Source organism: Scophthalmus maximus, chromosome 11, assembly GCF_022379125.1.
Source record: "Scophthalmus maximus strain ysfricsl-2021 chromosome 11, ASM2237912v1, whole genome shotgun sequence".
Taxonomy (NCBI): domain Eukaryota; kingdom Metazoa; phylum Chordata; class Actinopteri; order Pleuronectiformes; family Scophthalmidae; genus Scophthalmus; species Scophthalmus maximus.
The window spans coordinates 9,432,596-9,457,332 of NC_061525.1; the positions used below are offsets into that span (position 1 = coordinate 9,432,596).

The following is a 24,737-nucleotide window of genomic DNA, read 5'->3' on the forward strand; positions in this document are numbered from 1 at the left end:
AGGGGGAGCAAGGAAATGGTGGTGGTAGGAGGGTTGACAGGCAAATTGTCGGGGCGATCCAATGCTCCCGGGGAGATGTGCACCCTCTCCCTCTGGGAAGCCTGCAATGCCATCAGCCATTGCTTAGCAACCAGTGAGTTTGGCTGAGCAGTGTGAAAGACGCCCAACAAATGGTAAAAGGAAGAAGAGGGGGGAAAAAAGAGAGGAAAATAGTCAAACCCCGGCAGACAGGGGACTTGATTTGTGAACTACAGAGGGCATGAAGATTGAAGTAAAAAGCCTCAGAACCAAAAACTTGCAGCTGTGGCGAACAAAAGCGGGAGTTGACAGTTGAAAGAAAGGAAAATCAGGGCCTTGCAGGCTTTTTCATTCAGTGGCGAGAAAACCTTGGCTTTACACACTGCAAACTTGTACAAACAGCACAAAGCAAACTTGAGTGTGAATCATCACCCGTGCAGATATAGTGCCCCAGTATGTGACTGACATGTCCGGAGTATTATCTGCTTGTTTTTTTTGTTTTTTCATCAAGAGTTGTTTGCGCAGGCTTGTGTGTGTGTGCGTGTGTGTGTGTGTGTGTGTGTGTGTGTGTGTGTGTGTGTGTGTGTGTGTGTGTGTGAGAGAGAAAAAGAGACTGAGAGAGGCAGCTGTGAAAAGGTGTGTCTGATTCAAAAGAAACACTAAATTTAAATCATACTACTTCCCGGTGCCTCCCATCATTCCCCCAGTCACAGGTTGGACCAGTCCCAGTCATGTTATTTCTGACACCTCAGCCCCTGTCATGTTGATGATTAATGTAAATCATCAGATTAAGTCTGCAGTCGAGGTCGCTTTCATTTCCTCTTCTCATTCCCAGAAAAAAGTATTGTAAAAAAATAAATAACACATAAGCTATCTTTGCAATCATTGAAGGAGCGGAGACGGAAAAAGCTGAAGATTTTGGCAGGAATTAATCATTTTCATTTGTAATCATCAAGATCACCAATATTAAAATTGTAATCAAACAAATGGGGAAAAAAAATATTGGCGCCTTGTCCCATCTTGTATTTAAGCCAGTTTACGTACAACTACAGCGCTGACATCCTGAGGCGAAGTGACCACAGCAGCACCGTCTACTACAGCGCAGACTGAGGCAGAGAGGGAAGTATCACAACCCCTCCGACAAACACCACCTGTCCACAGGTCTGAACTCTTCTATTCAACTACAATGTCTTTCAGTGGTTCCCCCTAAACACACACACACACACACACACACACAAGAAAAATGTTTGGAATGTGTTTGCCATTATTCCAAAACCCTTACACAAAAAACGCGCTCCACCTCTGGAGAGAGATAACCTGTAGCCAGTGCAACGAAGCCGGACAGTCAGAGATCTTTGATTCACACTTAGTGTATAATCACAGATCCTCAGAGGGAGAAACATTTGCTAACTGATCCTTTTTGCCATATATAATACTACATATCATTTGTTCATATTTAGTGCTTAAAATAGGAGTTGTGTGCTGCTCCTATCTGTTGAATATAGGAAGAAAAAAAATTAAGAAAAAACAAATCTCTGCCCTCAACCTCCTGAAAAGGGTTCTGTTGAATTCAACTATTCGTTAATATGTTACACTCTGGGTTTTCTTATTAAAAGAAAAATGAAAAACAGGCAACAGGCAGTACAACTACTGAGGTGGTGCAATATTAATTAAAACCACGCCTTCACAAAGTCACTCCAGTTATCCACAGCATCCCCATGATAACAACTAACCATTCTTTTCATCACGAAAGCTGTAAAAGTGAATTCATGATTTTTGTTTTGCTGCAAACCACAACGTAAATCTACAAGGTTGCGGACAAACAGGGGTTGGCGTCCCGTTGGCGTCCCGACGGGTGTGCGTAAAGTCCGCGCCGGGCGGAAATGAAATCTCTTTTTTTTAGCACGCGTGAGAAGTTTTTACTGAAACAACTTACCATCAGCTTGAAAATACAGTAATCCACCAACAAGGATGAACGCTAGCGGACCCATACTAGCATATTAAACATCCACGGCGGGCGCGCAAATCCTCGAATTCAACGCACAACGCGATCAATGTGTCCACGGCGACGAGCCGAGTCCGTCCCGTGTCCCTGGGAGTCGCGCAGGAGGTCCCGGTCACTGACAACAGCCAGTTGGAGGTGTCCAGACACAGAGAGGATCCATTCAGCAGCGTGGTTCACCCGGAGCTGCCCGGGGGGCGAATATCCACCCAACTGTCGGCGTTTGCGTCTTATCCCCGTCTGCCCCGCGAGTTCATCCGCAGTCTGCGCCGCTCCTCCAGGAGGACCTGGTGTGGGAGATGAAGCCCACGGAGCCTGTCGGGTGAGGAGTTCCACACACACACACACACACACACACACACACACACTTCTCCGCGTGTCCTCGGTGCCTCGGGACGCGTCTTTGGCACCTTTCAGAATCTCCGGCGGCGTCTCCTCAGTTCAACACATGGCTCGGCGGCGAACCAGCCTCCAACTCTTAACGCCTTCCCAAAAAGTTGTTTCATTACAAAGGGGCCCAGCTCCCAGAAGACCCATGTGCTTGGCCCGGGGTATGGCACTGTAAGGGAACACTCACACTACTACAAGTCAGCGCGACATCCGCCTCCTCCTCTCTGTCTCGCCTCCCTCGCGGTTCCAACAGCGCAGCCGCTATAGGAGCGCACGGTCTCTGCGCACCCGGCACAGCCCGCAGCTCCGCACACTCGCACCGAACACCGGTGGATGCGGGAGGAGAGGGGAGAGGAGTCGGGATCGTACAGTTCAAATCGTGAAATTATGAAAAAAAATGAAGATGCACTCTGATGATTTGCCATCAGTGTGCCAACACTCATGTAGTGGAGCCGGAAAGCCACGCGCAATCTTTAGCACACACAATTCGATGTTTTACTTTGCACATTATAGCCTTACATAAAAATATGCAGTACATTGATTTATTGTATACCACACAGTGTGCAGAGATCAAATTTAATCTGAAAATATCGACACAGTTTAACCACCACAACAAAAAATTAATTTGTATAGTGTAGTGCATTTAGCAGCAACGGAAATAAATAAATAAAAGAAAGAAAGCCAACAGGTAACTCGTGTGATTATGCTTTTTTCCTAAAAGGAATGAACTTATTAGGAAAAGATGCAGAGGGCATGATTCAAAATCCAAGCCTTTACGTGACACTACTTATCAATAGACCCACCATAGCTGGCATATTGAAGATGCAGAGTGGAAAAGTGCTCAATAGTCGAGCAGAATTGTAAATATGATCTCGGTCAAAAAAATCAATGTATCAGTGAGTGAGCCCCTGCACACAGATGAGGAGACGGGCGGCTCGCCTGCGTTACAATTCTGCATACACGGTGTCTTTATCAGTGCAGAGACACACCAAATACAATCAGAGCGGAAGGAGAAGAAATATCACCAAGATCCAATATCTAATTATTGACACGTTTCAATTATGTGATATAATGGTACACTGCAGTCAGGAGCCAGCCTGTGATGATGTGCAGAGATATGGATGCAGGTTGTGTATGTGGTCTGCACCACTGTCCAGCAGGCCTGGTCATGGTGCCTCACCACTTTATTAGGGTGAGCTATGAGCTGTGAGCTCCCCCTACTGGTGGCAGCTGCATCACACCTATAGTCACAGGGCGTTCTGATACTGCTCCTCAAGTGGCGTAATGACAGGAGATTGCAACATGCAACCCTACGACAGCAGCATTTTCTAAAGCCACTTGATTAATATCAGATCATTGTGCGACCACGTCATTGTGTGTGTTATTTTCAGCAGCTGGGTTAGGCAGATTTGATAGATAGCACACAAGGAGAGATCGTTCCACACATGGTAATACAACCTTATCACTATTATACACAGGAAGGCTCATTTACTGTATCACCCCAAGCAGTTTTTAATAATCATTTTGAAAAAATAAAAGTTTTACAAAACCATACTTTTTTTTGCCACACAAAGTTGTAACCTTAAAAAAGCAAATACTGCAGCCGTACACAACGTGAAATTATCATCTTCATACATGGCCACACCAGATGAATACGAAAAAGGGTACTATTTTCAAAGTTCCACCCCTTTGTTTTGAATTTAACATAAAGGGACAACTCTGGCAGGAACACAACCTGAAAAGGGGTTTTTAAGATTTCCCAATTTATGATTTACATCAAAGTCAGCTGAAGAACAAAGCCTCCAAAACTCACAGCAGAGGCCCTTAAGGTGTCTGTGGAAACCGTGGTCTCCCAATAAAACATACAGAGGCTCACACCATGACAAAATGGCTTTGGCAAAGGAAACCACTTCTATTGCCTTTAATAATAGCTTTGACTGCTGGGGTTTGTTTGTCAGGCTGCGTGTTGGAGCCTGCCCTACAAAGGGCCTGACTGGGAACTGTGACATGTTGCAAGTTTGCGAGCCTGCTCCCATCGCAGGCGCACTGTCAGCCGGCCAGACGCAGTGATTTGTCTTCATATCCTAATATGTTTGTGAGCCGCATGCAAATGCTGTCTTCTCAGTACCTCCAGAGTGTCCTAGATTCAAGCAGATGTGTGTAACCACACACACACACACACACACACACACACACACACACACACACACACACACACACACACACGGAGCCGTAACAGAAATTTATTGTGTCATCAGTGCTGCTGAAGGTTTGAGGGAAATAAAAGAGTGGAAAAAAAGAGAATTGGAGAAAGGTCATTTACGAAGAAGAAAAGCCCACTTCAAACATAAACAACAGAGTGTATGGCTTCATTGATGGAAACGTAAGTAGAATGTTATTCTCCTTTCAGCCCAGCCTTTTACTCACCACTTCCAATCCCTAAATCTGTAGCAGGGGCAGTGACATTCTAAATATTAGCTGAAAGTGGATTTATTTTAATTAAACCGGAGGCCGTGTTTACTCAGGGCAAGGCATGCTATATAAAAATGAGACTGCGGGGCTGAGCCACGGACATTATAATATGAGATTATGCTTCATTCCATTGTTGGGAAGAGTGTCACAGATCTCTTACTAGGGTGAAATTATATAATATCACTGACAAACAAGATTTGCTGCTCTGATTACTTCATTCATTTTGAAACAGACACCATGCAAGATGAGATTTAACCGCACACACGTGTGTGACGTCATTGAGGGTAAAGCGAAGTGTGAGCAGTTGTTTGGAACAGCTGCATCCAAAACATGGATGAAACCGAATATAATAAAAACACAGAGGGAAAAACTGTCTTATTATTTAATTATTATCACCCCCCCTTACTGCAAAGACAATTTGAGTTTAACACCAAATGTTGAAATGGACCGTTTTTTTTAACCTAAACAAATCATCCAACAATTACTGTCACATTTCTGTGCAGTTGCGTGTCTTTAATTGGATCAAAACTAATAATCAATCAGATAATTGCCCATTATTGTTCTCAGGACATCTGCTCATTGATGGATCATGGGTGGAGCCATTCATTATACTGAGGTTGCCCGGCTGGACCCCCTATCCATCCTCATCCACTTCACAAGGGACACGACTTCAGTCGGTCAAGTTGATTCCCAATGTCCAGTGACTTTTGTGATGGAAGATTTAGGTTAAATGAATCCTTCTGTTGGTATCAAAGAAACAAGACAGTAGCTCATGATTCAATGACAGAAGAAACACACAGGCGGTTTTTGTGATCACTTCATATGAAGTGCTGTGCCCTTTAATTACTGCATCCTATAATTCCCCACGTCAATGATTAAGAATCCGGTGGCTCGATTTAAAATGAAGCAATGTGAACATAAAGTGCAGCAGTGTTGTGAGAATCAATAGGGGGGTCCCCGGGTGGAGAGGGCGATATGTAGGTGACTATCAGGAGCGTGTACTACAGCAGTTCACTCTATGGGGTTTGGAGACTACACATTCCAGCACAGACATTTTCTACATTTTAATTGCATGCAACCAAGGTGCAATTCAAATGCAAACAATGAATCACAGCTAGACAGAGACAAAATGTGTAGTTTCGGCAAAGCCTTGCCTCCCTTGCGTCTGCGGGAGGAGGAGGAAAGTGTTTTTAATTGTGTGCCAGGTCAGAGGTTCAGGTAGCAACATCACTCACGATCAGATCAGAGTGGTATTTGGGGAGCTCTTAGCTGGATATCTTTCATGGCTGAGTATCCCCTTACTGGGTTTGGGTCTCTGCGTGGGGATGATTAGAAGCTGGAGGCAGGGGGGGGGGGGGGAGGTGTGCGGATTGGGGGGGGGGGGGGGGGGGGGGGGGGGGTGATTAATATAGATGTCAGTAGTGGCCCGGCCTCCTCTGCTCCCTCCCAGCATCCGTAATGACACCTGGGGAGGGCAGAATGGGCCTACCTGCAGCCTGGGCTCCCTCAGCAGGGCATGACTCTTCCCCATGATCCTCCTCTGTCAGCAGTCCTGTCACTGGGCTGGGATCAGGCCCTTATTAATGGGCCCCTATGTCAAACATAGATATTAAGCTGTACTCTGCTCCGCACTGTCCTCGGCAATAACACCCACATCGGCACACACACACGCTGACGCAATTGCTCTATACAATACAGTGACAAATACATGCACACAAGCACACACACACACACACACACACACACACACACACACACACACACACACACACACAAACACACACACACACACACACAGCATACTCATAACTCCTAAACTCATTCCTGCATGTGCGTTAACCTTTCGCTGAAATATCACTTTCTTATTTAGCAAGTTTTACCGATTCCGCTCCAGCATGACAGAGACTCCATAGATCTATGAGATATCTCCATTTCCCTCCTTTCTTTCGACTCTTTAATACACACAACCCACTATCACATTATGCTGAAAAACCTCTCACAGTGATGCATTGTCCAAAAGAAAATGCACATCACTCCGTTCAGCAATGAATAAGAGCCATGTGGTTACAGAAAAAAGGAGGTTACGTGGCTACTGAGTGAAGATTCAGTAAAATCTCTGTCCAGAAATGGGACAGGCTAAACATTAATAAACTCTTAGTGTTGGCGGAGCCACACCAGCGAGCACTGCTTTTGCCATTCCAGGCTCGTGGCTTTAATATGATACACGGAACAGGGAGACATTTATGAGAATCCAAGTTTTTGGAGACATAAACCAGCTGATCCCGTTTTATTCTGGGCAATAAAACATTTAATGGAAGTCCGTGTGACACATGTTAAATTCTGTACTCTCCGATACTCCCTCAGAGGGGCTTAAGACGGAGGCCGGACAGATGGAGAGAGTACGAAGGACGTGACACCTGAGCTCGGTGTGGAGAGAGGCTTCTATCAGCAGGACATGAACTCTGTATGTAATGCATCGCCCCGTCTGCCGCTGCGTTTACTGAAAACGGCACAGGAAGTGGAATAGGGGCACCCTATCAAATGTTGCAAAACTGGGGATTACTGTAGAGGAATTCTTGAATTTCCTGTTCTTCTCTCTCACTTTCATGTCGAGTGAATAATAGACTAAACTTGACTTTTTTTCTTTTTTTATGCTACGAGGCATAAAAAAACTCATCACAGAATTGAGTATTTCCCTATCAAACATTCACAGAAAAACAGAAAAATTCTTTGATAATTTTTGATGAAGATTTGAACACCTCAGTTTATCTCTGATCGGGTTTGGTTAAACTAGTAGTGCATCTGGATCAAATGCAGCTAAATACCGCATTGAAATACATGACGGGATTACCTTTATTTATTTTTCTCAACCAAGCCCTGCCAAATTCAAAACAGGCCGAAAAGCGAGGACAGAGAAACGTATGAAGAAGCCTCTACTGTGAAATAATCTTAAGAGATGGAACAAAATTAGTTTTCAGGAATTGAAATAGTGAGTATAAAGAGAAAAAGACAACCTTATATATATTTATCTCTATGTACACAGGTGACAACATCTATGAAAAGACCATTTCAAAGATACGTCTAACAAACTCAGACATGTCAAGAGAATCTGTGAAGTTCACTGTGAGATGAGATAAGTTCAGTGGCATAAGTGTTGTGGGATGATCTGTCTCCATCCTCCATTTTTCCTCCCTGTTCCACGTCAACTTCTCTTTCCCTCCCACTCGCATTAGATATTCCAGCTTCTCTTTGTCAACCACATTCCTGTCATTTATGGAATTTCCCCTGTCTATGTGAAAAACAGCCTCCTCTCAGGGTCCTGAGCGCTGCGGCTAATTAGCTGGCCTACCCCCCCCCCCCCCGAACATGGCCGCGCAATCTGCCTCTGTGGAAACTCATCACAACTGTCATCCCCCACCTAGGGCAGACCTTGATAACAGGGCGCTAGTCACTGTCATGACAGGACGGGGTAAACAGTTTGTTGCAGTGAGCGAGGGCCAGCAGCCGCTAATGAGTGAGAAGTGAATACTTGAGCCCTGACGAGTCAGCGGGGAGGGAGTGAGAGGAAGGGAGGGGCGCTTCTCAAGTATCTCTGTGACCTCCTTATCAGTTTGGACGTTGTCCTTCCTCTCTGCAGTCCTCCTCCTCGGACCCACAGCTATGCAGACGTCATTGGTTCAGCTCCGAGAAGGATCTGCTTCCCCTGGTCTGTAAATCCTTGAGCCCTGCAAAACTGACCAGCCTATAAAAACTGATAAGACTAGTTTCATGATTGTCATGAGGAAACCCACCGTGTCAACCTCAAATACAGCTGTCTTTGTTAAGTTATGGGAAGTTATTCATTTTCATTACCCCCTGCAGGAAATGATTTTTTTTTTAAAGCTAAGCTTACTTAAGCTACGCTTTGTTGGCATTTCCCTGAAACCAAAATAAATGGATTTGTTTAAGTTATCAACACCATTTATTCACTGTCACTTCCCTCGCTCCCATTAAAAAAGTCCCCCCATCAATCAGGGGCCGAGATTTGACAAGTCAAGTTTAGCAGAACAGACTTTACAAGACCATAAACACTGTTTTGACTTTTCTCACATGAAAACACAAATGTTTGCACCATTTTGCTATCCTGGGGTTTATTTTGGCAATTCTACTGATTAAATATGCTTTTGATGAGAGGGGAATGAGATGATCTTGCAGAGGTTCGCACCTCTTTTCGCATTGCTAGCACGTTGCCTCTTGCCAGCATTGTCACACTTACATGAGAACATATTGTCCATGGATTTGTCCAGCACCCAAGTGTGTCTTCTTCTTTTTTTCCCCTCCGTGCACCAGCCATCCCTGTGTAGAACCACCAAGACCCTCCTTTCATGAGCTGCAGTAAATATGTCTTATTCTTTGTTAGAGGAGGCAGAGTGGGTGTGAGGATGAACTAAGAGTTTAATTAAACCTCCTTTGCAATGGTGGCATGTGATCAATAAACAGTATTTAAAGATTGCTAGATATCCAATTGCCGGGAGTCATGCTATTAATTTTCTGTGTTAACAGGTAGCTAATGCGCAGTGGAAATAACATTCATACGTTTGAGCATCACAATGGCAGCAGCCTTCTGTTACAGGAAGTGTTTACCTATACTGAATTGGGGCTCATTCTTTTGTGCCCCATAGACCAGGAATGGGACACGACTGTATGGTTTACAAAGCAGCCCGGTTATGCAAAAGTCACACATGATGATTTAATTCATCCGTATCTACTGTATTTTACAAGACTGCTGGAATGATGGCGTGTCGGCTGCAGTCTTACAATAATTCAAGTATTCGGCAGGAGAGAAAACGGGACAATGGGACAGAGGAGTTTGCTAACTTGTTTTTGCCGTCTCTCATTTCATCAGTGTCCTTGGTCATTCTCACCGACTTCTCACAGCACTCAATAGCTTTGTGCTTCAGTGTGTTAACAATTATTTCATCGTACGGTATGTGTGTGTGCGTTTGTTTGTGGGGGGGGCTTACTTACTAATAGCGTAATATCTGTCCTATTATGTTTAATTGTTTTTTAGCAGCCAGCCCAATGTGCTCCAGTCGTAAGTTCAATGTTGAATATTACAACGTATTGCAGCGGGTAGAGGTACATTCCATTTTCAGGGAGGGTGAATGTGTATAAACAGTTTCACATTAACCCAGCTTGTATCTGCTTTAACAGTAGTTTCCTTCATTTTGCACACAGTCGAGATAACACATTTAAAATGTGCTTACCATTACACGCTCGCCATGCCCTCACTTTTGGAACAGAGCCCAGAATTCAAACTGCTTCTCTCTCTGCTTCTGTCTCGTCTCTACTCAAACCTTTTTCAATCGCCCCGTCCCTTCTGTAAACTGTCTGTAATCATGCCTATAAAAAAAGGCACAACCCCCTCATGTCCTTTGAATCATTTGCCTTGCTCCTCACCTTCAGGCAGGTGTTGGAGGGGGGAAACATTAATCTCAATATTTGGATTTGGTAACCCCCTTTTGGCCTGGGACAGTTTGAACATCTGCTGCCCCCTAATGCCAGAAACAAACAGTCAGGTCTGTGATGTTGATGTGAGCAGCTCCATGGAGAAATTTCCAATTACCCGGGTTTACTCCGGTTGACAGTGACATCACAATTGTATGCTGCCCAGATTATACATGATGACCAAAACAGCTTGAAATGACACATCTAAGAGTTAAGTTGTCTTGTCTTAAAAGCAGTTGCTTATACATTTGGCTCATCACAATCATCAATACCTCCAGTTTGCCCTAAACCAGTGGTTGAATACAACACTCTCTCTGCTCTGAAATTGAGGGTATCCCACTTAACCAGACAGCCCCGCCCCTGTATGCTGAGTGCTATCGACAGAATCACTCGAGGGCCGTACAAATCAGAGGTTCAAACTTAATTGTCCCCCGGAATGGAGAGTGATTTAGAGCCCTGGGTCAGAGTCAATCCCAAATGACGCATACGAGCACCCCTTCCCCATGCTTGACCAGGGACACGATGACCCTTTTGGGGGAGAAAAAAATTCCAGACACGGGGGGCCCCCCGGGCACCTCGACTGCCATGAATGCCTCAATGTCACCAATCTGAGTTGAGTGATGGTCTGAAACAGATGACACTGGAAATGGCCGTGCTGGCCAATAATTATTTTCAGACGTGAACTCAGAAATACAATAAAAGCCGACGAGCAGCAGGTAGCATGTCGTTCAAGGGAAGGAATGGCAAAACGTTACTCTGCAAAACGTTCAGAATAAACTGGAGGGGGGGGATTGATTTCGTTAGTAAATAAATCAAGTTGGTAGAGAGCAGGAGGCTGCAGCTCAGCTGTATCGTTCAGGCCGAGGTCCCCTCAAACCGCTGATCTGGTAATAAAACAATGGAGGCATGTGAGTGGATTCCACAGGGCGTAAGTGGATTTCAAAAGGCAAGCAAGTGTCCACAGCTACTCCCAACCTGTGACCTCTCACTGTGTTTGCTAACTGTCCCCCACAAATAAAGCTAACCCCCTTTGGCTGAATGAATTACACAGACAGTATGGATCGTCATAGTCTCTTCAGGCCCTAATGAAACTGGGTTTGTGCGCCTGACATTTCCATCCCCCCCGGGGCCAAGCCTTGCACGGCCGCAGCCTCGCACCCTGGCCTTGCCACTTCACACTCTAATTGCTGCCTCATACGCAAGCACCACAGCAACAAATCCAGTTAACGACAGTGGCATATTGATCGCTGGCAGGCAGGCAGGCAGGCAGGCAGGCAGGCAGGCAGGCAGGCAGCACCCCTGTCCCTAGGTATGGGAGGAGGGGCACCGTGGCTTTTACAACCTGAGGGACGGCCTGCGCCCAATAAAGAGCAGGTCTCTGTAAAAAAAAATAAAAACCAAAAGAGGGTCAGAGTGATACAATTACTGCTCGGCAGCTCTGACCCGAACTGCAGATGAACAATAGACTGCAGGATGATGGTGGGAGTCGGGTGGGGAGGGGTGGGGCAGAGAAGAAGGAGGTCCTCATTACAGAGCTCGGCCGGGAGACCTGTTCAATTTGCTCCATTAATGAGCGCTGAAGAAGCACTTTCACGCCGTCCCAACAGAGCCATTACAGGCCCGTAGTCTGAGCCATGAAGAAGTCAGACTCCGCACCATGCCAAACATACTGCCGGCAGCACGGGGACATTAAGCCAAACAGACCTGAAAGCTATGAATACACAGCGGCTGTTCAAATAGCAGCCTGTAAATCCACGGAGTCGTCGATAAGAAATGCTGTAGTGGTGCTTAAAATCTACCACGATTACATAGCATATTCATTTGATCTCTCTTTGTTCGTGGTGTTTTAGTGTCTTTTAAATATTGTAGAGACCTTAAAACATGTAATACAACATGTGCTCACTGATATTGCAGAGCTCATGGTGTTTTATGCAGCAAACAGGATGTATAATTGGAAAAGGAACTTAATTTATTCATGCAGCAGTGATAGGTGATGGAATGAGGCCATACAATGGGGAAGCCCAGTGAGACTGTGCTCAAATCTAAAGTTATCACATATACTGTACATTTGTTCATTAATGAATTTGGTAAACTTCATTCCATAATCTGTTTAAACGCAGCACTAAATGACTGTTACTTCCATTTCCTTTGTCGGCTAATCTGGTTTTACTCTCAACCCACACTGAACTGTCTCATCCTCCAAGAATTGCTCACTCTCTTTCTCTCTCCCTGCAGTTGTGAGCTGTTCCAGCAGCCAGTCGAGGTTCACAGTCTTTTTTTTTTATCACAGCCAAATTACCAATTCTGCCTCAGGCTACTGTCTGAAAGCACATTTACTAGTAATGTGTACTGTCCCGTATCCATCATCTGTAAAAACTGAGCGACTGTCTCACGTCAGATTGCAGCAGAGGGTGATAAAGCAGTATACACATTTTATTGTCTTTACTAATTGATGAATTTGGTTTGTGGTTCTTAATGGAATTGGGTAAATTGTGCGAGCAGTGCAAAGGAAATTACTACTTCAGAAAGAGTGGAAAGAAAGACATCTGGTATGACCACAGACCGAAAAGCGGGTCACATCTGGACTAATAAAATTAGATGCTGATTCCTTTGGACAACTCTCGGTTATTACAATATTAACCCGACTCAGCACAATTTTGGTTTCTGGCACCATGTCTCTCTCTGAGCAACGACTTCTCTCTCTCCTTTTCTCTTTTGTTGTCATGATGAGACTCGTATTACGAAGGTTGAAAGATTTCAAATTTACATTTGGTTGGTGGTTGGTCAACGATTAAAAGACGCTTCAAAAGACATTTCTCTTTCTCCAGCAGGACCACCGTCTAACTCCCCGTCCACCACAGAGAAGTGTGTCTTTTATCCGTATATTTTTTCTTCTTTTTTGAAGACTGCTGAGGCTGTTTAACCGACACATAAATAGAGATGATGACACATTAGATGACACATTCTAACATTACCATAAGTTGCATGCACATCCAGTCTGACAATAGGCTGGCATTCAGCATAAGTACACATCAGTCACATCACGAAAGGTTTCACACTTAACAAAAGTGGAAAGGTTGGCATATAAAGACAAGATGAAGTAGGGTGGAGACAGTTTTAAAAATAAACAGTGATGGCGGGAGACCTGCTTATGTGCCTTCCTTTTTTTTCAACCCTAAAACATCCTCCCACACACTGTTACATGCCTTCCACTCCACCGTGAAGACAAAAAATACAGAATGAAAACAATGGCAGATAAAAAAAGCGAGAAAATGTGTGGACAGAGTGTACAAATCGATTTAGACATGCATTATTTACGTTTAAGTAACACAAGAGCCGTCAGTGCCCATTTAATTATTTAATCTCATTATGCTCTCATTGTTCCATAGTGAGATTTAATGGAAATGCTATTTATTTACTTGAGCGACATATTTATCAATGCAACGTTTTGATGGACAAAAATGTTAAGTCTACTGTTCAGACAAAAATAGGGTTGACAGACAGAGGCATGTAGGTGTGTATAAATACATATCTTTATACGCACACAAACACACATGGACGTCAATACACATATTTGTGTTTGGGTTAATGTAATACACTAGCTTGGTATTTTGACGCATCTCTCCCCGTGTTTTGATTCGCAGTAAACACAAATGAAACAGAAGCAGGGACACGCGGCACTGTTACGATACACAACAATGAATCATGAATGCATTCCCCGCAGGTGAAGATTAAGAATTCAGATTGGAACAACCAAACAAAGACGACCCCAACGCAGTTGTATGCGAGCCAATTGCTCCTGCAGTGAGGCTGTGACTCAAATAACCCACTTGCAAACATTATCAGGGAGGAAATGAGCAGCTCGAAGGCTCCTGGCTGCCCGTGTCCAGGCTGATGCTGTGGCCACATGGCCTTGTAGAGGAAAACAGAATGAGTGTGTGGGCACGCGGCCTCGGGTCAACAACACTATTTGGAATTTTACTATGCCGGCCCTGCTGTGCGGTGCAGTTGGCCTTGAGACTTTAGTGTGAGCCATTAAAGTGTAACACATAAAATTGAAAAAGGTCATCTCTGCTCTAAAAATTGGAGGTTGTTACCTTTGAAACAGGAAGAGAGACGGAGAGAGGGGGAACGGAAAACATTTATCTGTGCTAAATTTAAAAACAAAACAATGTGAACGTTATATGATTGGGAGCGTTACAGAAAGATATATTTATTTGCAGCTTTATCAGTAATATTGTAAACCAGTGTTATCCACGTTAATCCTATTGTTGTGGTTATTGTTGTTGATATTTATCGCGGCTGTATTTGGAGGAGAGCTGGTTCTACTCATTGTGTCCGGGTGACGAACTGGAAAACTCATGCCTACACAGTCTCTGGTGTCCTACAATTACAGCAGCTCGTGATTGTACTCCTACTATCTCCAGGATCAGACAGGACACTAGAGAACACAGCAGAGGATGTGTGGGTCAGAAAGGGATTGTAACAATTTAAAGGCGGTGAGCAGTTTGAGCTGAGCTTAATGATTTCTGTCCGACAGTGTCATCCAAACACCTTACAGAAAAAGGACCTGTTTTAATAAGGCCCCTTGTTTCTGAAACTACCTATTGATTTCCACTGCGGCGGGTTGTGGGGCAGTGACCTGCTCTGGTTCCTGGCTCTCACAAAGGCTAAATTGAGCCATTTAGAAACCGGGTCTGCCTTTAGAGACGCCGACTCAGTGCCGACTCCCCCAGCCAATTTATTTCCATCAGGTGGGACTTTTTTTTTCGCGGAGCTGCAGAATTTCACCACAATGGACCTGCAGCGGAAGATCCCGTCAGACGATTTCCTACCTCTTTCCATCAGCCTGTGTTTGGGTCTCACCCCATCGCGTTACTACAGTTCAGCATTGGACTTCTAACTCTTACCCGACTGCAGCACAATCGGCACCAATACAATAGAGCTGGGATTTGGTTTAAAGTACTCTCAATCGAGTGCTGTGGCCAGCAAAAAGTTGGAGGAACACTCTGCTCTGCTGCTCATTTCCTCTCATTGCACAATGCAAAATCTAGCGGACCTCTGCAGCAGCCTTACACTGACCGGCTGACTAGACTTACAATTCAGAGAGAGCAACATAAACGGCACCGGAATTTTACTAGGGGCCTGGCAAGAAAAGGAAAATGTCTGAAGCAACATTTGCGTTCTTCACCATATAGAGCCTTTCTGGAAAAGTTCAGGATAAAGTCTGAAAGCAGCTATTGTGAGATTAAACAACTTATTAACTTGACGGAATCATCATTAACAAATAATTATATACCAACCACAAGTTGGCAAGTTAAGCTACATTCATACTAATGTGTTCTTATTTGAAAACAGCGTATTTGATGATTTCTGTCAACACAAACGTTTTAGTTCCGTATCACTATTAATCCACCTGAACACTCAAGCCATGTGACCATCCACGTGTACTGAGCATGTGCGGACCAGTGGAAACAGGAAGCAGATGATCAGAAAACACAAAAACAAGAAACAACAATGTTGAAAAGCAGGCGCAGGGACTACATCTCCTGGGCCGATGAAGAGGTGAACCTTGCAACGATTTGCCTTCACTGCTGAGTCGAGACTGATAAGAACCAACTGTGTCATTGTTTCGACAGCTGGGGAGTTGTCAAACCAAAATGGGGCCAGCAGCGTTTCCAGCCGTAGTAATGTGGATGTGGCCTTAGTCACAGTCAAGATCTCACACACTAATTCTCCCACGCTCTCAGCAAACAACTAACAGCCATGATCCCCTGGTTGGCTTAGTTATGATCTCAAATATCTTAAAAACATTCAATAGTATTGAAACGAGACACAAGGTCTGATAATAAAAATGTGTATTTGTATCAATGCTCAACCTAAGTATTCAGCGTGCGACTGCACATCACAGCTGTAGCTGTCACATTTCAATCTTCTGCACTCGTCAAATTCAGAGGGGGATAAGATGCGACTGGTGTGAAAATTATTGCTGACCGACTATTTATAACTGTTGTAAATAGAGAAGAATTTGTCCACATGTTCTCTGTAAGGGTTCCGGGCACGTTAAGTTGTCAGAAGTCTTTATTCCGTACAGAAAAGCTCATATTTAACCACCTTTGTAGGCCACATTCCCTCGCACCAAAGTGTATTAGTCAGTGTGCCGTAAGAGAACTGCAGCAGCATACTGCTGAAATCTTGGTCAGGGATCACATACACGCATATAAAACACCGTCCATCTGAGCGAACTCTCACTGAGGGAGATGAAAAGATGAAAGGAAGCAAAGAAACCATCAGATAAATGATCTGAACCTGAGATCAAACGAGGACCGCGTCACACCATTTCTCAATCAAAGTTAGGAACCAATACCCGATATTTTCTCCGCTTTACAGGAGGCATGAATAGAGAGTGCAATTCTGGCTAAGATGATGTGAATAACATGTCATGGGTCACTCAAGTCAGCGTGTACGTGAGGAGATCAGAAATACCATGAAACAGCGCTCAAAGGTCGAAATGGGGAAAAAAAGAAAACCGCTATGAAAGTAAGAGGTGAAAAACATTGAAGGTCACCCTCACACTTTCCCCCTCCGGCTGCAAAACATTTCAGTGTATAGCGCTGCAGCACATTCATTGCTCAAACCAATTTGACCAGAGGAATCAATATAGCTGAAACATTGGGCTTTTATGAGTTGCTACATTCAGCTCGGGCCATGTGAGGGAAGTAATGTGTTCAGCTAGATTAGATTTAAACAACCTAGACATTGAGAAGGGGTGAGACAAACGTACTAGAGAAGAATAAAGAGAAGCACAAAGACCCTGCTAATTCTAATTATTGCTATCGCTATTATTATTATTATTATTATCGTCATTGATTGTTACATCAACACACTCCTGGAGCTCATTGCATTACATTGTGGCACAATAAGTTGCAACCGGTAGTTAGCATCTATTCGATAAGAGTGTGAATTGCAAATTGTAAATGATATGACTTTAAGGAGACGCATGTCCACGTTGCAGGGGTGCAGTGTTTAAAGCCTGGGAGCAAATCATAATTGATTGCCATTCATATTTAATGTTGTTTAATTAGATAAACACAAGGCCCATATTTCCTTTTGCAATCTATTATTTATTGAACTCTTGTTTTCATGGGTGTCAGCATACTGCTGCAAGGCAAAGGGCTTAATGATTCGTGGAGCTGTCTGTATTTTCTTTAGGCGCACCTATTTACCCACTTCTCTCTATTAGAAAGACATTTTTAAAAAGCCACACATGAGAATGCATCATAAACTATAGTATGGTACAGTATATGTATCCAGTACTCAACACCAGTGCCCCTCATCAGATATATCTAATGATTATTTGCATCCCTTTCTGTATCTGCAGTGGTATCGTGTCTTTTCACAATGTGGTGCGGGTCGTTCTTGTGGTTTCTGACGGCAAGCCGCTTGAGACCTCGTAAAGTCTCAGGGGTGTGGAAATGAACATCATGTCAGCCACGCTGCCACAGAGCCACTACTCGACTAATATCTGAAAAGAGCAGCCGAGGAAGCCATTACACAGCCGCAGTGCCAGGGAGAAGGGGTGGGCCACTGGGGCCCCCTGGCAGTGCTACAGTCATTAATGCCCTCAATTTGCCTTAATGGCTTTCTCAATCCCAGCCCTCAGTTCCATTCGTCCCCATGCCAGACTGTATTTCGTCCCCTCTCACTGCCTGTAATTAATCCATTCATCTCTAAAAGATCCGATCAATGCGGTCTGGGATGAAAGTTGCCGTGCTGTGGGAATAGCACAGGGAAAAAAAACATGGAGACGATGCTTCGGTCAGACAGTGTTTGCGATGCTCTGGGCTGAAAGTGAAACTGTTGATAAAACACAAATGTAAATACTGGTGAGCTGCAACTGCAAATACTAACACATTTCTGATTGCGGTGACATCAATGACATATAACACATAAGTGCATGTTGCATCTCATAACTGTTCAGCATTCCAGTAAATCTCTAACCCCCCACAGTGAGCTATTACAAAAAGAAACTCAAGAGGATCATACAGTGAGCATTCCTACTGAGGACGATTTTTCAATTCCAGTCCCATCATATTACTTCCCAGAGCTAAATGTCATGCACTGTATATATGTATAAAAAGTCAATTTCCAATGTATGTATTTTGAGGGGAAGAGATGTGGTGCCTGGGGAGAACTGAAGCAAGATCCAGTTACCAACATGACTCTTTTGTGAAAGCTTATTAGACATACATGTTTGTGCAGTTACTGATTCTGGGGTTTAAAAGGCACAACATATGTATATATTTATACGTGTGTGTGTGTGTGTGTGTGTGTGTGTGTGTTTCTGAAATGTTGGCTGGCAATCAGGAACCAGGGGCCCTCCCACTGACCCCGCCACTAAATCCCCCTCCATGGTCTGGCCTGGGATCAATAAGTAATTTTTTGGAGCTGATTAGTTTGCAAAAGGAATGTGGTCACTGTCTGATCTGTCCTGAGGATATAATCAAGCACTAAAAAGTCACATTATTGGTCCTGTAATGTGAGGAGGCTGGGTGTAATGGTATGATGTGATGCATGTTCTTTTTGGAGATTGCAATTATGGGTCATGATGCAGGTCCACAGAGGCAGTGGACCTGTCTTGGAAAATAAGGAGACTGCCCACCCTGCACAAAGAGGCTCGTGGCCATTACAAAGATAATGTAATAGCGAAGTGAAATGAAAAGAAAATCAGTCAGAGTGATTGATGTTTTCGATATGTTGTTAAAAACTAAAAATCTGTTTGTAGAGGGTATCATTGGTGAAAAACATAGAAGATAAGTGGATGACGGCCACAAAGAAGCAGCAGTAAATTCTGCCATTTTTATCCCTAAGAGACTGATTGTGACACCTCCGAAATGAGCAACAGAGGCATAAAAGAAATGTGTGGCTTGGATGAATTCTCACGTCTCTTTAGCTGGAGCATGCCCATAATTTTTTGTGTGACCAGAATCTCCCATTGAAACTGATTTATCGCGGTTCAAATTTATATGCTTACTGCACTTGATTCTTTAATAATAGCACGAGAGGTTTCATAATATTGACCAGGCTGGTGTTTAGGTTTACAGAATACCGAGGATCATATTATAGTAAGTGAAAGTAGGTTCTAGTGCAGATATTTGCATGCACACTACTGTATATGCAGTGTTGACCTGATTTAAACAAACAAAGTCAAAACTGCAGTCTTGAGACAAACATCAGTGAACTGATAAAAAAGAAAAAGAAGAAGAAAAATGGGGCACGCATTTGCATTTATATTTTTGACACACTTCAAATGCAACAATCAGATTAGTCAAACGAGATGAGACAATGAGACTTCACGCCTCTATGCCACGGCTGGATTAAACTGACAAAAAACATTGGCCACAAAGCGTAGAGCATTAACAGTCTTTACAGGGCTGCCAAGAATCAAATGTTTTCGCTGAAAAACATTCTTGTTAGACTTGAAAATCAATAAAACATCTAATACTAAAAAGTCTTAAAGACTAAAACAATTAGTTTCCAAAAAATAAGATTTCACCATATAAATAATACAATATACTCTCCTCAATCAGTATGTAGTGTATATAACCAAACCTTAAAGATATGTCACAGGACAGGGTTTATCTTTCATTTGCAGTTTGTTCCCTCCAAGATTCAGAATTTATCCCATGCCCCGAGTATCCTTTATTAATGAATAAATCTTTAGAAATATAACAGACTATATTCCAAGAAGGCTGTTGCTTTTGGCACCACCTGTATCTTTTTTTTATTGTCATTATGCGTATTACTATCCTCTCCATTACATACAAACTAAATGCAAAGACACGAGTAGACAGAAAAATTGCGTCATTCACATCACTTGAGTTTAAATATTTAAAGCAGTATTAGAGAATAATTCATAATCGGTATTATGTGTTTTTGGTTAAGCTGATGTTGGTAACTGCAGCAACTATACACAGGACATTTTAGTGTGAAAATACTTTTTTTCCCCATGACGTGATAATTACAGTCATGTGTAAGGGAGTAAAGTACATTCATGCTCTTTGTAAAATTATATTTTCTTGAACACACTTTCCTACATGAAAAGAAAACCACCCTTGGCAAAAGTAGAAATAGGAGTCGTTTCTCCGAAGAAGTTGTGTGAAACCCAATCTGTGGTTTGATATTCCTAATTTGCTGTAAATGAGGCACAGGTATGATAAATCAATTCATACATTTCATGTTGCAAACCAAGCATCTAGTGCTGAAAGGTATATGAATACATATATCTTGAGGAGCCGCTGGGAGGAGGCGAGCTGCAGCCCACACAGATATCCCTTTAAAAGGCCAGTGAATCTCCTCTAATGGAGGCTCTGAACTCCGAGGACCATGATCTCTTTAGAAGAGAAATGTCACTTAAAGCTTATTCACAAAGCTTGAACATGCAGTTTTTATCGTGGGGAATTTTAAAGTTCAGCACTCAAAATATCTCTCTGAGTTATAAGTATTGAACCTTTAGGCCCTTGCGACAGGAGGTGCTATGTATTTTCCTCTTGCTGCGCAGCCACAATGTTGAGCCTCTCTCCCTGGAGTCCCATGATGGCGGTCATAAATCGGGTGTATGTTTACCCGAGAGGTGGCCAAGGCTGCCGCCACGCTTCTCATAGTTTCATTCAAATGCAGGTACACCACAAATGATTTACAATCGGACCATTAAATTGTCATCTAAATAAAAGCTCTAAGTTTCAGAACATTGTGTAAGTCAACCTGCTAGGGCAACTTTCTTTCATTTTTTTCTTCTCCAAACCTAGCTCACATACCAAATGGCCAGTTCTTTCAGCTCAAATCATAGCGTTGACCTCACAGAGAGAACCTTTAAAAGGTTTAAAGGTTTAACGAAGCTTTTAACCAGTCCTGTCAGATATGTAAGCTCAATATCTTATTTGACATTTAGTCACAGCAGAGTTAAGGACAGAAGGGAGTGTGGTGCAGTAGAAAAAGAAAAAAAAGTGATGTGAAAGACACAACCAGCAAGCAAAATGTGCCCTCTACTGGATTTTGACTGTAACATTAACAAAGAGTGGACTACAAATTACTTGGTTTAAATAATGCTTGTGTGAATAATCATAAGGAATCCAGGGTTAGGACATTCCTGATTTGGTCTTCAAAATATGTTCCATGACAAAATGGCCATACCGCAGAAAAAAATTGAACACAATTGAGGAAAACAATATGAGACAGGAAATCTCCTGGCTATCCTGCAATTGTTCTCTGAGGAAGACAAATGGCCAGCCATGATCTTTGACAAAACGATCGCAGCCGATCAACCACGAGAACAAAGAGAAGACGTGTAATCAGCCAAGAGGAAAGGCTAAACTCTGAGGCCAAGAACCAAGAGTCCAAATCATTTAACCAAATCAAATCAATAATACACAGAACAATTTAGAGGGCTCATACAGCGACGCTTACCAGTTCATGAATGCTTATATCACTGATTATAAAAACTGATTATAAAAAAGAGACATGTTAGTGCTCTACTTCCGTCTTCTAACAAAACAAAAATGCAAGCCCTAATTAAATCCGATGATAACTTCACAAGATAAAGCCATGTATTTACAAAATTAAAATTACATAAATGTTTGGCATGACTCTGTGTAAGTCAAGGCAGACGTTTGTCTCTGCAGGATGGATCTAATGGATTTTAAAACAATGAAATCCAGCAAATTCCTGCCAGTAACAAAAACCTGCATTAGAACAATATTTGTATTACCAAAATATGGGATGGATCTTTCTTTGGCAGTAATTCACCACTTCTCCTTGAGCATTGTGTGAATTTCCCGCACTTAAACCAACACTGAATTATAACACAGGGCTTGTGACAAATTACAAGGCAACTCTCGCTCAGAGCTGTAGAGCGCAGCGTTTTGGCCACATCCTCAAAGCAGCAACAGAGGTGCTGTGGGATGTTGCATTACACAAGCATTACCTGGCTGTTGTGCCATTTGACCACTTGCCCAGTGCAGCACACAAAGCTACATCCACCAGTGTTTAATCTATTCTGTGTCAAAGGATCGGGCCCCGAGAGACCCAGAATACAAGTTGTTTTATGTGGTGAAACCACAAGGCTAACACAGCGGGAACGGGCGCACGCACACGCACACACAGAACACAACACATGAATTCACGTTACTTGCATGAGGAGGTGAATTAAGTTAATATGGGTTGGGAGGTTTTGACGGTTCTTCATGGAAGTGAGGAGATGGTCTGAAGGGCACAAACCAGCACAGGTTTGGTTTTACAAGCAGGATCCAAATCAAAGCAATTACACCATAATGTGCTCCATAAAGCTGAAAGAGAGGGGCCACTACGGGGGAGATTGGCAGAAGTGCATTTACATATCTATAGCTTTAAGGGGATTTCAAGCTATATTAAAGAGAAAATGAAATTACTGGGCCATAGCTCTGAGACTACACCTTTAACGCTTTGCTTATACAGTGCAGTAATAGCCGCACGCACACACACACACACACACACACACACACACACACACACACACACACACACACACACACACACACACACACACACACACACACACACACACACACACACACACACACACACACACACACACACACACACACACACACACACGCACGCATCACCCCTTACCCCGTTGTTCCCTGATAGAAACCACAGGGGTCTAAATGTGACGAAAAGGATTTCAAAAGATCCAGACTGCCATTTGGGGAGGTTAATTGTTTGGTCTGGTGCCAAACCGATCCAACGGAAGCTGGAAGTGAGCTGGGACTGTAAGACATACTTCAAGTGATTTCTAGGAATGTCAGGTCACTGCTTCTCAGAAATCGGGCACTGGCAAACGTCCGCAGCTCTGATCAAAAAGACGCACGTCTTAACAGGGGGAGGGATTAAGTAGAAAGGTCCGTCCAATGAAGTGGTGCTATGATGTCCAACCACATCAGCGATAAGTTACTGATAATTCAGTTAGTGATAACGGAGCAGCGCGTGCTGGAGGGAACACCGCAGTTCGGCGCTGGATTACAGCCGTAATGTTTAACAGTCGCTGAGTGACGGCCAAATAGGGGTTGTTTCCTCTCTGTGACCCCACCTCGTCCACTGGCTAAATGCAGCCATAAACAAGACAGACCCAATAATGATGACAGGCCCAGCCAAAGACAGTCAGGCACCCCGCTACGGAGCCAGACTCCGTTGAGACTGCAAAATCCAAAACAGCTACGGTTAAACACATAAAAGCTTGTGGTTATCTTCAGTCATGCTACAGAGACATGTGCTTATGTTTGACTAAATATGCCGTTTTGCTAAATATATCGCTGTGATGACTGCACTGTAAAGTCTCTACGAGTCTTGCGGACATATATACAGTATGTCATCAACCCCCGTCTAACCCCAGCCCAAGATAGTACAGTAGGTACATACATAGCAAAAATCTTTCGCAGAGGTATTACATTTCCCCTAACCTAATCGCTCGCCCACACAATAAGAACCATAACAGATAGGGGCCACATCTCCTCCGTGCCCCCATTCAGAACTGGACCTTATCTGCAGGGAAACACATTTCAGCTGGGGCTCGTCCTCGTGCAGGAGACCGGCCTGCTGACGGTGGGCTCTCAGGGCTTAACCTGGACTTACTCACCTCCTCTCTCCCCCCTGCAGACACTTCCCATCTCTCCCAGCCCCCCCTGCTCAGCTCGAGATCTAGTCCCTGCACCTGTCCCTCCACGAGGCAAGACACTAGCTCTGCACAAAGAGGTATTTACAGAGCCTGTCAAGTTATTAAAGTTTAATCCCACTAAGAAGTGCATATTCTGACAATGAATTATAGATGACACAGGTTAGAGCGTCCTATATGACCTCCATTCTGCCAAGCCCACCACGGTTGGTTTTAATAAACTGTATTATCAACCGAGTAAGGATGCTGCCCGCACACAATGGAGTTTCAAATATATATAACGGGAAAAAATATGGAAGAAGCATGGGGCGAAATCTAATCCTGATGTGAATTACAGCTGTGGGGGGTCAGGGTCTGGTCAAAACTGCGTGCGCAAGAAGGCAGGGTGTATTGAGCTGAAACCTACAGCACACATTCTGGAACAATAATGAGAAGGGCGACGTTAATTCAGTCACAGGAGCTCGTCCGTGACCCCACTGCATTTGATTTGTTTAGTCTATAGGGAGATAAACAAAATTGCCACTTTCCCATCTGTCAAAAATTGGCAAAAGACAGTAAATGAGTTTTAAAATTCAGTAGAGACCAATTGTCCGTCCTTGAAATTATTTTATCCACCCCCTCCGAGAGATATGCAATACAGACTTTCGCCGTGACTAAACC

The 24,737-nt window shown here is 43.6% G+C and overlaps 1 protein-coding gene across 17 annotated transcripts in view; it reads right to left on the reverse strand.

The window, feature by feature from the left end:
* The window catches only part of robo2 (roundabout, axon guidance receptor, homolog 2 (Drosophila)), a 287,075-nt gene that overhangs the window by 151,967 nt on the left and 110,371 nt on the right, over window positions 1-24,737 (reverse strand). Inside the window, exon 1 of one of the 17 annotated variants that reach the window (XM_035623154.2) lies at window positions 1,955-2,878. The exons of the other annotated variants lie outside the window; for them this stretch is intronic. Coding sequence (XP_035479047.2) covers window positions 1,955-2,009 — 55 coding nt within the window. The 5' untranslated portion in view covers window positions 2,010-2,878. Of the gene's footprint in view, window positions 1-1,954; window positions 2,879-24,737 lie in introns of those variants that run through there. 17 annotated transcript variants of the gene reach the window in all.